This window comes from Simochromis diagramma, unplaced genomic scaffold (assembly GCF_900408965.1).
Source record: "Simochromis diagramma unplaced genomic scaffold, fSimDia1.1 OVJJ01000602.1, whole genome shotgun sequence".
In the NCBI taxonomy this organism is placed as follows: domain Eukaryota; kingdom Metazoa; phylum Chordata; class Actinopteri; order Cichliformes; family Cichlidae; genus Simochromis; species Simochromis diagramma.
The window spans coordinates 10303484-10316237 of record NW_024387040.1 but is presented as its reverse complement, the minus strand read 5'-3'; the positions used below and the strand labels follow the sequence as shown (position 1 = coordinate 10316237).

Here is a 12754-nt window from a genome sequence, read left to right as displayed (position 1 = left end):
TTTTTCCCATAGTTAAAGCCCACAATCTATGTCAATCCAATGGACCAAAGGACCACATGCATTTGCAACAGTATGACTTTAAACTGGTTTTAAATGAATATACATATCTTGCAATACAGAGTTAATAGAAGAGTCTTTCACAGATGGTTACCACTGAAATTTAAGAAGCTGCGATTTTTGATGAAACATTAAGTGTCAAGATTTATTGTAATATGCAGTGATAAAATAATGTAGGAAGTATTGTATTTTTAGTCCTTAAAGATTATATCATAGAGAAGAATATATTTTATTTTATGCATAGACGTGTGCCTTTGGATTACTTAAATTTTTGAGTCTGGCTTTGTCATATAAATCTTTCGATTACTATAATTGAGAAATATCTTTCCGCTCTGATAAACTTACTCTTAGCACTTCTTTACGTTACAGCTTGATAATAACAGTAATAGCCATAGGTATTAGTGGGGCAATGAGTTTTAAAGGAAAGTGCTACCAACACACTTTCATAGTTAAAGTACATAGTATGGGGGAAACTAAGTACATCCTTAGTTGATTAACTGTGAGCACCTCTATAAAAGCAGATGTTTTTCCTGGTCTGGACAATGCATAGTACATTATTATTACTTTCATAAAAAGCATTATATTTTGGTTTTTGCCATTACTTTACTTGGATATCTCTACTGTCAGACAGCGATCCACTTTTACTGTGATTTGCCATCTCTACAGTTAAGGCCATGTGGTTAGTTGACACTTGGAAATAGCATTTTCTTTCCTTTGTAGAATCATCAAAGGGTTAAAATTGAACACACTAAATGTGTTGTGGTCTCTACACTGACTGCAAAACTAATCTCTGGACAATGTTTTGCTGAGAGAAATCACTTCCCCAAAGAAAACACTTCATCCCTAAGAGGTTGCCAAGCTCTTGCCAAATAAGCACTTACTGTACTTCAAGAGATAAATGACACAAAACCACAGCCAAACATTATAAAACAAATCCTTTCCATCAATCAGAATCAAGTTGGTTTTCTCCAGTTCACTCACACTGTTGCCTGGCCTTTTAAACAAGATTTATGCCTCCGTGTACATAAATTTATGACAGAGTGAAAAGTGATGCATATACAAAAGCCTTGATGACAATGCTTTCCTCAAGTTGAGGGAGATTGTGAGCTTACTAACTGCAAACCCACATTAAGCATTTTACACCGTGATTAACGCCTATTTAGCCCGAGAGATCAGATAAAACTCAGCAAGCTAACTGATGCCGAATGTCTTTTTGTGTTAACATTCTCCTCAGGTGATCCAGACAATCAGCGCAGTGGATAAGGATGAACCTTTGAGTGGTCATCGCTTTTATTTCGCCCTGGCAGGACCTGCTGCTGGTAACCTTAACTTCACTCTGCGAGATAATAAGGGTGAGACAATCTTTTGTGGTATTCTTTGATGTTATCTTCAAGCTCATATGATTTTACGCTGATGAGAAATTAAAAAAATAGTTTGTACATATATATTGGTAGTCGATACTTGTGTAAAAACGAATACATGTTATTTGGAAGAATTCAGTCAGAGGTTTAAACTGCTTCTACATTACTGTCAGAGTTCAGTCAGATTAGCTTTATTTCATGGAGATACATTTTTAAAACAATCCCTTGAGATAATTGCTACTGGCCTTTAAGAGTCTGTAAAAGGTGTTGCTCAAGTTAGGTATGGTCTGTTTGTTGTTTATTCCTTCCAACTGAGCCTGGCAGCAATGCAATTGACACTTTAGCCATTGCTCACTCAGCTCCCTATATCTGCCCTGTATCTGGCTATAATACACTCTGCAATCTGACTCAGGAAAAAAAATAGTACAGAGTAACTGGTGGCCCCCGGCATGCCCAGCACTGCCAAATGAAACCATTATTCTGCCGTGACAATGCCCCCTCTACTTTTTTTTCTTGGTAATTGTTCATCAAAACGAAATCCAGAAACAAACTTCCTCTGTAACTGGAGCACATCCGAGTGAGAACTCAGTCTTGCTATAACTTTGTTCAACTTAGTGCGAGGTGTCTATGTGTCGGATCAAGGAATAACTTTAAATCAAACACACAAGGTGAAAACTGTCTTTGTGTCATAATGATTTGTTATCCACCTACAAGCAAAACAGTGGGTGGATGTAGAAATTAGTTGTTCTTATAGAAAAGCCTAAGTGGTAATTTGCATATATTTTTAAAGATGTGAGAACTGTGTCTGACTCCATCATTACTTACTTACATGAATTCCCACTGCTTTGAAAAGCATAGCATGTGCTGAGCTGATGTGCATTCTGAGGTGATGGCCCTTTGTCGAGTGTTTTGTTCACATGTGTGGGAGCTCGGCTCAGGCAGCAATGTTAGTTTGTATAAAGAACAGCAGCAGCAACCAGGTTGTGCCACAGTAATCCTTCTGAGTGCAGACATGTGTTACATCATGTACTTGTTGTTTTAGTAACACCTTAGCAGACTAAGGGCAGCTTGAATAGAAAAAGGTTCTCTGAGGAGATATTCTATTAACCTCTTATTCAGTATGTTGAGTATACTGAATGAACTGTATGGACACATTTACAAATGTTGCAACAACAACATAGTATGTTCAGTGGTGTCCAGTGTAATGTGTATCAGCATGTTAATATGTGTTTTTTTTTCATGGTACCCAAATGACTCTTAATGAATTCTGTATGAGCTTTAATGATTTAGTACGTCATAACGAAGGAAATGCAAATCAATGGAAATTAAACAAAGAAAACACAATAATCAATGCAAGGAAATGTTATTTTGTTTGCGCAGTTATACAATTTAAGGTCTGTTTAAATACATTTTTAAAGAAGCAACCTTAAAAAAATAATACCCTTTTTTTTCAGTTTAATTCACAAATGTAAAACTGATGAAAATGTGAATATCTTTTCAGAATCAGAATCAGAGAAACTTTATTAGTCCCAGAGGGAAATTGAGTTGTCATAGCAGCAAATATATAAAAAAACAACAAGCGCTCATATCGAAAATGGAGTTATGATAGATACTAGGGGTGCAATGACACACAAAATTCACGGTTCGGTTCGGTTCGATACTTTGGTGTCACGGTTCGATATTTTTTCGATACAAAAAAGTGTTCATGCCTTTTTAATTTGTCATATATTAAAATTATAAATATATATTTTAACTCAAAAGTACAGTTTTTAAATTTAATGTTGCTGAAACAACAAAGTAATAGAAAAAATAAATCTATCTGATCGAGAAATCACTCATCTTTGGAAAAGAGAGTTTATTACAGAGAAATGGCTCTTTCCAAAATAAAAGCTATACTACACGCTTCTTCTGGGGTATATTCTCAGCAGCATATTAAACATATCAGGTCCCCATAAGGAGAATCATGTGCTAACAGCTGTCTAAATGACTCGGGTAAAGTTTGTAGCATGCGTGCTTGTTGTTTTTGTCTGCTTCCACTTGTCTTTGCACTAGGATGATGTCGGCGTAAATGTGCAGTCATATTCCTTGTGTTCCCACCAATGTAATTGAGCATTGCGTGGCACATCCGACATACTGTTTTACTTTAGTCCATGACGCGCTTACCTTCAGGGTCATACGTCACACGAAAACCAAAATAGTTCCAAACGCCACATCTGAATGGGGGTGGGGGAGGTTCAATTTGCCATGTTGCAACAAGAGCTTAACTTCTGTCTCGCTAGCTTGCCCTGCGCTCAGTGAATCTACGTTCGACTACTCCGCCTAGGCTGCACTGTCGAGCCTAGCCTGAGCGCTCAACACCGACAGCATCGTCAGAAGAAAAGTTGATAAAATAAATTTTAAAATTTGTATTGTTTGATACATATGCGTACCGAACCGAAAGCACTGCATCGAACGGTTCAATATCAATACGAGTATTGTTGCACCCCTAATAGATACACATTAGGATAAATAGATAAATATAGAGCTATAGGTATAAAGAAAAATATACATATAAATATAAAAGTACAAGTATGTGTGTAAATATGTCGTGGTGTACAAAAGTGACAGGGTGCATTGAGGTGTGATTAATACTGTTCCACATGTGTGGATCTGACCCAAGTGAATGAATTAAAGAGCCTGATAGCAGCAGGAAGGAACAACTTCCTGTAACGTTCCCCCAGACAGCAAGGTTGAAGGAACCTGTCGCTGAAACTGCAGGTTATAGTGTGTTATGGAGGGGGTGGGAGTTATTGTCCATGATTGCCAGAATCCTGTCACTGATCACCTCCTCCAGGATGGCGAGCTTCATGCCAACAGCAAACTCAGCCTTCCTGATGCGTTTGTTCAGTCTGTTTGCGTCCTTTGCTTTTGATGCATGCACCCCAGCATGCCACAGCAAAGGAGATGGGGCTCACAACAAAAGGCTGATAGAACATATAGAGCAGCCTGCTGCATACATTGAAGGATCTGAGCCTTCGTAGAAATTAAAGCTGGCTCAGACCCTCTTTATAGGGAGCGTTCATGTTGGTAGACCACTCCAGCTTGTGATCCAGATGAACTCCTAGATACCTATAGGATGTGACTATTTCAATATCAGTCGCACCAATGCAGACAGGAGAGGAATGGGATCTGTTTCAGCCGAAGTCCACCACCAGCTTCTTTGTTTTGGCCACATTCAGCTGCAGGTGGTTCACCTCACACCACCTCACGAAGCAATCAATTTGTCTACCTACTGTCAAGATGGCCAAAATAAAAAAATATATAAAGTTACGTTTTGTAGCCTAAGAGATGAAAGAAGGACTTTCAGTTATGAGTCTTTGACGCTTATTAACAAAATATTTCTGGGATTAGTTTCTTTTGAACTTAAAAAATTTCAAAAGAAACTAATGATAGCATGTAATGCTCAAGATGCTTTATATTGACCCTACAGCGAAAAGCCCTGCAATCAAACGACCCCCTATGAGCAAGCATTTGGTAACAGTGGGAACGAAAAACGCTCTTTTAACAGGAAGAAACCTCAGGCAGAATCAGGCAGAATCAGGCAGCCATCTGCTGCGACCAGTTGGAGGTAAGGAGAGTTAGACAGGGCAAAAGACAAAAAATTCATAAAGACCTCTAAATCTAAACTAAAGTGGCAACTGGTTCCTTTTACAATGGATGGAAAGTTAGAGAACAACAGCACTACTGGTTAATAAAATGTAATTAAAAGTGGGCCAAACATGTTCATGAATATGACTGAAGTAAGCTGAGCAGCAGTCTTCTCCAGTGGGTGAGTTGAATCAGCAGATAAAATAAAATTTGTGATATGTAAAGATCAGTTGCTGCCTGATGTTTTATTAACTATTTCTTTCAAACATGTTTCATATGTGCAGCCAATGCAATAGTTGACTTGCCCGCTGATTAAAGCCCACATACCTGTGGTTAGCTGCAAGCCATTTTGGCTCAGTTCTAACTCTACGTATTAAAGGCGCAAGACATCAGTGATTTTTTTTACTAAAAGAAAACATGACAAATAGCACTGTTGTGGAATTTCGGGTAATAGATCACTAGAACTTCCAGTTCTAACAGGAAGTACGTTTACAAGTAGTTTATCAATTGTACGATCAATGTGTGTTATTGCTGTCAAACACTAAAAGACTAAAATATGAGTTGAAAAAAACATTTAGCACTTGTTTCTTAGTCTTTTGGTTCTAGTGTTCAGGTGTGCCAAGTACAATGCTCAGGGATATGGAAAAGATCCTGTCATTTTTCAACATGTCAGTTTCCCAGCGCACAAAACCAGTTTCATAAAGAGATGGTTTTTCCAGCATGTTGTGGAGGATCCTGACCGGCTTGCACCGAGCCCTAACCCCATCCAACACCTTACTAGAGCACAGACTGCAAATCCACACTGGTCAAAATCAGACTGTACTCATGTTTACTTATCTATTTATTTATTCATGGCTGAATGGCACCAAATGCCTGTAGTTAGCTTCCAAAATTTAGTAGTGGAGACTGTTGTAGCAGCATGTTTAATGATCAGGGGTGGGACAGCATGTTCAGTAATCAAATACTGGCATAACATTTGCACTTTATTCATATGTGTTTTCCACCTTCCTGCGCACAGATGTCCCTTGAGGACAAATACCAGGCACAGCCACATGTTTCACATTTAGCAGCAGAACATATTTATTCAGCGTTTTAAGTGTGCAACCCATCACAGTTGTTACTAACCAGCTGTGTGTTTTTTATTCATCCACGAGGAAACTTTTCTCCCCTGATTTTACTAATGTCACATTTGCAAGAGAACTCCTCGGTATTTTCATTTTCTCCTTGTTCTTGGGCTTCTGAAAGCAATCTGAATATCCCCCAGACAAACAATGGAGTTGTCCTTCAAGGCAAAAAAAAAAATCTACATTTCAATCATGCACTGCTAAAATTTGAAAGTGCATTTCAATCTATTGATATAGCTGACATGAAATGGCTTTTTTCAGCTGATGTAATGGCACATTGTTCTCTTCTAGCCGCCTCTTTCTCTTTCATGTGCTGCGATTTCATATAAGATTTTACCATCAAACCAAAGTTGTTATTAGCCAACAGGTGGTCAGAGCAGGGAGAGATGCCACAGCGTGTCAATTGTGTTAATGACACCATCTGTTGGCATTGCTGCTTTTAATACTGTAAAATCATTTCAAACTGCACAACCAAAGCACAGCAATCATTATAAGATAGAAGTTAAGCCCCTGCTAGTCACATATTTGCAGTTCATTGTTCATTTGAAGCCAATAAACTTGATATGCAGATTAAATAAAGCTTCCCATGTCTTCTCTTACAAGTGATATGATGCTTTCATGCTTTAACTCTACTTTGCAGACAACACAGCATCCATATTGACAAAGCGAGGTGGCTTCAGGAGACGGGAGCAGCCTGTGTATCGACTCCCTGTGTTGATTGTGGACAGTGGAAGTCCTGCTCTCAGCAGCACAAATACACTCTCAGTTCGAGTGTGTGACTGTGACTCTGACGGAGTGGCCTTGTCTTGTGGAGCTGTGGCCTATACAGCAACTGGCCTCAGCACAGGTGCCCTCCTGGCTATTCTGGGCTGCATCATCACACTTCTGGGTAAGCCCTCTATGACCTTAGTGTCACGGATGCAAGTCCAGTTAACAGCAGCTTGTGTGGATATGTGTGGGTGTGTGTGTGTGTGTGTTTGTTTGTTTCTTCTTCTTTCTTTTTTTTGGTGGCTCATGGGATTGGTTGGACAGCCCAGAGTGGACCGTCTTTATTGCAGGGGTGAAAGACGCTGTACTTCTACAACCTGGGTTATTTTTTTTGTTTGTTTTGAATTGTTTTTTGTTTTTTGGGGGGTTTGGGGGCATGCAATTTTGGATATATTAAAACATTTTACACTAACTTGACAGTCAAATCACCTAACTGCACAACCATATCGCTATTTGTGTTGAAATTTCGTTTGAAATCTTTTGACGTTCTGACTCTTGACTGAATGTAAGTAGTTTATGTAAATTTCTGTTGAATGTTGAATGCCAATTTCTGTGTGTGTAGATAGCTACAGATTTGCAACAAGAAAGAGGTGTTTTTTTTTTTATATTATCAATAACAGATTCTATGCAATTGCCAATTTTACCCCATTCAGTTAGAAACTCAGTCTGACTCTGTTTTGTTACTATCTTATTACCTTAAGTTGCTTTGAAGACGGCAACCGACCGTGAGTGGTTGCAGACCCATTCCCTATTTTTGAACTAACCATTTCAGAGGCAACGCTGTCATTTTAGTCGTGCTGCTGGTCTTCAACTGCTGTTTTCCCTAATGTGGCTATAGCGCTAGCAGCTAAAGATTTTGTACAATACCTCGCACCATTGCTCACTGACCTACTTAAGCAAGTGCTTCATGCCCTCGGATTTCTCCAATTAAGAACCAATCATACAAAAATGACCTCAGCTCTTTATGAGAACTTAAAATTAAAGCCAAATCGATACTAATGCAATTACGGGCAGATGGGTAGATGGGTGCAGCATGCAGCACAGCAGAAAATCATACAGGAAATGCTAAAACTCTGTCCAAAAGCAGATCTCTAGACAGCCTCAGCAACTAATGGCTACTGATGTTGCACAAACAATGACTGAACAGAGCCAAGACATCGGCTGTCATTGTAGAGTTTACCACAAGCAGCTAATATTTAACTTGGTGAAGTGAAGCAGTTATACCCTGAATCTCAACAAAGAACAGCGGTCCCTGAGCTGTAAACTTCAGCTTGAATTGTGTGTTTGTTGCCAAGCTGCTTCGCCCTAATTGCAAATATGACGAATGACAAACAAGCCAAATCAGTGAATGCAAGAAAACAGCAGAAGAAAGCGCGATAAAAACATTGTTATGGCTCCACACGGGCGTCTTGATTTCTCCTTATAAGATTGTTTGTATCTGAGTACTACTGCAGCCTATTCATCAACGAATTCTTTGGTCTATAATAATACATAAAATGTGTGAAAACCCAGTAAGCAAATAAGCATGAAGAAGCAGCAGCACTATAACATGTATATGAGTGTGATCTGATAATGTTATAGCCTGTGAGATTACATCAGTAAAACGGCTTGCAAGGCTATATAGTGTCATTTCTTTCACTAACATCTCTTGAGCATCTTTTTCTCAGCATCACAAAAGCACAAAGAACTTACGTGTACCTACAAACACACACATATTATACCTGTCAAACTCTGCTATCTTTGGCATTTTTGGTAGACTCACTGTAGCAAATTACTGCTTTTGCAACAAGCTGCCTAAAGACCCAATTTAAAAAGGTGACTGTTATATGTAGACACGACACTGGTTCCTCCTTTGAGTTAGATGCTCTTTTTTATGCTTGGCTTTTATAATGACTGGACTCTAAATAAATGAAAAAAGCAGCGATTGTCCAAAGAAGAACTTTGAAAGACTTTCAGAAAGCCTTGAAAAGTATTGCTCAAGACCACCAAAAATTGCTAAAAAGCCTGGCTGCTTGTAAGTAAAATAAACCCTCCCCCACCTCTGACCTTGTCAACTCCTATGATAATTAAGCCCCTTAGCAAATCAAGAGTAGGCAGGAAGCTGAGAGTTTCTGTAGACTTAAGCATTTCTTCCTAGTTGTCTGGCTGAACAGCATACAAGCTTAGCTCCATTTGTCTGTTAAGTTGCAGTGGGGATATACTTAAGCTAACTTTAAACCTTGTAGTTCAGGAGTAAGTACAGAATTAAGTGTTGGTAATGTAGCTTTACAGTCGTGCACTATGTGAGAACCACAGCTCACCTCAGCATCTACAGTGCATTTAGACCGTGCTTGTTATGCATTCTCCAGGCAGCTGAGTGTGCAAGAGATTTCTTGCTAAAATAGAGTTGCATCTTCAGGTCTTGCAGAGGTCAAACCTGGGGGAGATAGCTGCCTCTCATATTTGCTCTTTGGTAAATACACGTGACCTCAGTCGGTCAGCCCTGGATGTTTACAAGTGAAATACAACTGAAATCATGCCAACAGGATCAGTTGGCTAGAGTTAGTGTAATGGTTTTTGTGCTCATCTTGTGGTAAAATTCTTCATGTCATTTTTTTTACTAAAGTAAGTCAAGAACAGATAAAAGATCACCTTGATTTACATCGTCTGACTTTCGCGAAATAGGATTCATTTTCTAAAAAAAAACTTGCTTAAACATCTGTTTAAACAAATTTAATTGTTATAGTCTTTATTGTTAAATGCATATATTGTACCAAGTACCAAGGGCTCAGAGAAGAGCTCATAAAGATGTGGAGGGTGAAGGTAACAGTGGTCCCAGCAGAGCACTTGATGCAGTGACCCCCAAGCTGGGCGAGTGGCTCCAGCAGATCCCAGGAACAATATATATATATATATATATATGTGTGTGTGTGTGTGTCATTTTTGCTACAGCCCAGCACTCTTGCATTTACGTTAAAGAAAAAAGAATCCAGTGTAATAATGTGCATTTTTATTGAGAGAAAGCAGTGCCTGAAGGCAGACTGAGTCAGTGATGAGATTTTAGATTTTAGATCATTTTTTAGAGAGCTCTTATTACAGCTTCCCCCAGATACATGTCAGTGTATTTTATTAACCTAATAATAATACAAGGAGGTCATATAGATAAGTACTGTATGGAATACTGCATTTCAAGGGCACTCTGTTACTGTTTTTCTGTAACACCATATGTTAAGATATTAGTAAAGACACTTGTAAATGAGAATTCATTAGCATACTCTTATAGATGATGCAGCAGTGAGCCGTCAGCTCCTGGCTGCATCGTTGCTCATAAAACCCACAGATAAAGCCTTACCCCATCAGGGCAGAGTCATAGTTTAACGCTTAGATGATCTTCACTGAAAGCCGAGGTGGATCTAAACAGCATATACAATAACTGAAATGAGATCTTTGATGGGGTCAAACTTTGCTTATCATCCTAGTCCCCTTGAGGTCTGCCTTCTTTTCATTGCGACAGAGAGCACTTTCTTTGATAAATGAAAACTTCAAAAGAGCAACAGGGGGAAATACGTAGCAGTGCAACCCTGAGCGTGGCACCTCTAATGAAAGCTGCCTCTATTCTACACAACATGTCCTCAGGCCATGGGCATGGAACTAATGGCCTAAAGTTTAATATACCTCCAAGTTTCTGTGTTTGTGTGAATGTGACTGTGTGTCCTTAGCTCCGTAGCTTTACCCATCAGTCTGTTTTGCTCAACTGGCCTCTGTCCTTTTCGCTGTTTCCTCTTTGTGTCTGTTTGTCCCATCCACCCCCACCAGAGACCTCTAGTTTCCCTCGTATTAACAGCCCATGCGTGCCCACGTTGCCCAATCCTTTATTCTGATCTTCCTTGATAGTGTTCCATCAAGATCTTTTTCAATCTGCAGGTAGCAATTGAGGCTGTGATTGCGTGTGATTGTATTGTTGTGGACGAGACATGAGCCGGAATAAGACCGGAGCTGTCTCCCTGCTGTCATCCTCAGGTGCCGTTAGTCTTATGTCTTCTTTTTTTTTCCATCCCTCTCCCCTTCTTTTCTAACATCAATCTCTCTCTCTCCCTCTCATCAGGTGAGTGGAGCACGCACTTCCACCAGTAACGCTGATTCTAGCTATCTGTCCTCATGACAGGTCTAAAAACTACAATGCATGTTGCGTGTGGAGAGCTCTTCGGAGTGTCACTCCTCCACTTTGTCCTGGAGCTTGGAGCTTCACGGGAGCTTAAAGAAAATGCGGCGTTTTTGCTGGTCTGCTTTCAAAGCCCACAGAGCTGTGTGCATTAGCTTTAGCACTACATGCTCATAAGCTAAGTGGCCATTAATCATAGGCTGATATTTTTAGATTTAATTACTGAGCCTGTTCTCTGCTTCTTGCAGTTATGTTCCTGAAAACATCTCAACACAAGCATTTTTTTAAGTCATTTAGAATCTTTTTAATGACAGTCCTTTTTGGATGATGTATCCAAATAACTGAGAGGATCATTATCACATTATGATCCAGTTTTTTTTTCCCCCAGTACAGGTCAGATATTGCCCAGTCCTCCAGAGGGCCAATTAGAACATTACGCAGCACTCCAGATCTCCAGACAGTTATTTCTGTCTGACTATTTCTTATCAGACTCATCCTTTAAATCACCATGTCTACTCATCTGTCTCTTATTTTAGTCCATGTCCCCTGTGCAAGTCTTCCGTCTGTGTCTCTATTTATGTGTCTGCATTCACACAGCAGACGATTTCTTTCTCAGATATGATCTTTCAGCTCGACTGTGCACATTGTGACCTGAAAATGGTCGCGTTGGCTTTGACTGTTAAAATTGCGAAATGTTGTTTGCTATCATTACAACGCTGTGTGACGTGCAAAAAAAGAAAAAAAAGAAAATAAAAAGAAGAAAAGGAAATTAGCCTTTATTCAGCCGAGCAAGTCAATTAACTTCAAATTTGTCTTCGTTATGCTTGGCAAAAGCTGAAAAGACCTCTTGTAAGGATTTGGAGAAAAAGTGGCAACAGCTTGGAGGAGGATACAGAGGACGCAAATAAATACATAAATGTTGATAAAACAGTAAATAAGCGCAGGCGCATAATCGGGACAGATGCACAGTTAACAGTGTGACAGATAATATCAGCAACAGCACAGGCGACATAAAAGCCATTTGAAGCCTTCAGCAAACACATCGCAGCTCTGATAAATAATAAAATGTGGCCAGTCAAATGGAGGCTTTGTATTCGATGATTGTGATAGTTTCCCTGCTCTTTATCAAGTTGTGCAGAATCTATTTGCTTCTACAGACAATGTCATCCCCAGAAGAGAGCGACATCTGTTATGTTTCTGAAGCGGTGTGACACCTCCTTGGTTTGACACTGTTATTTTCTGTCCCTTTCCTTTCTTGTCTGTTCTTTGTTCTTGTAATTAGAAATCATAGGTCTGTCACTATTAAATATCACCTTCAGAAACCCAATCAGGCGCTGTTTTGAAAATCGCTTAATTGTGCCAGTCGTTTGCCAATCATCTGCTTCTGCAGTGCGAGGCTGTGTTTTTTTTTGTTGTTGCTTTTGAGTTTTGGTTGGAGACAACAAAACAGATCACTTCAAAACTTTACTTTGGGGCTCATCTCTGATTTTAAATTATTAAAAATATCCAACTTTAAGGTCACGGTGAGTGAAGCTGTGTGTGGATGGCATTTAAGTCAAATCCTTCAGACTTGATTTGCTCTCTGTTTTGCAAAACTATGTATAGACACTGGAAACATTATTTATTTTTACCAAGTCAGATCCAAACCTACCTCAGTCTCATTACAACAACCCACA

At 39.3% G+C, this 12754-nt stretch overlaps 1 protein-coding gene across 1 annotated transcript in view; it reads left to right on the top strand.

The window, feature by feature from the left end:
* LOC120741312 (cadherin-7-like) overlaps positions 1-12754 on the top strand; it is a 109817-nt gene that overhangs the window by 88289 nt on the left and 8774 nt on the right. The window contains 2 exon segments of the mRNA XM_040044109.1: positions 1292-1409; positions 6810-7058. Of these exon segments, the coding sequence (XP_039900043.1) occupies positions 1292-1409; positions 6810-7058 (367 nt within the window).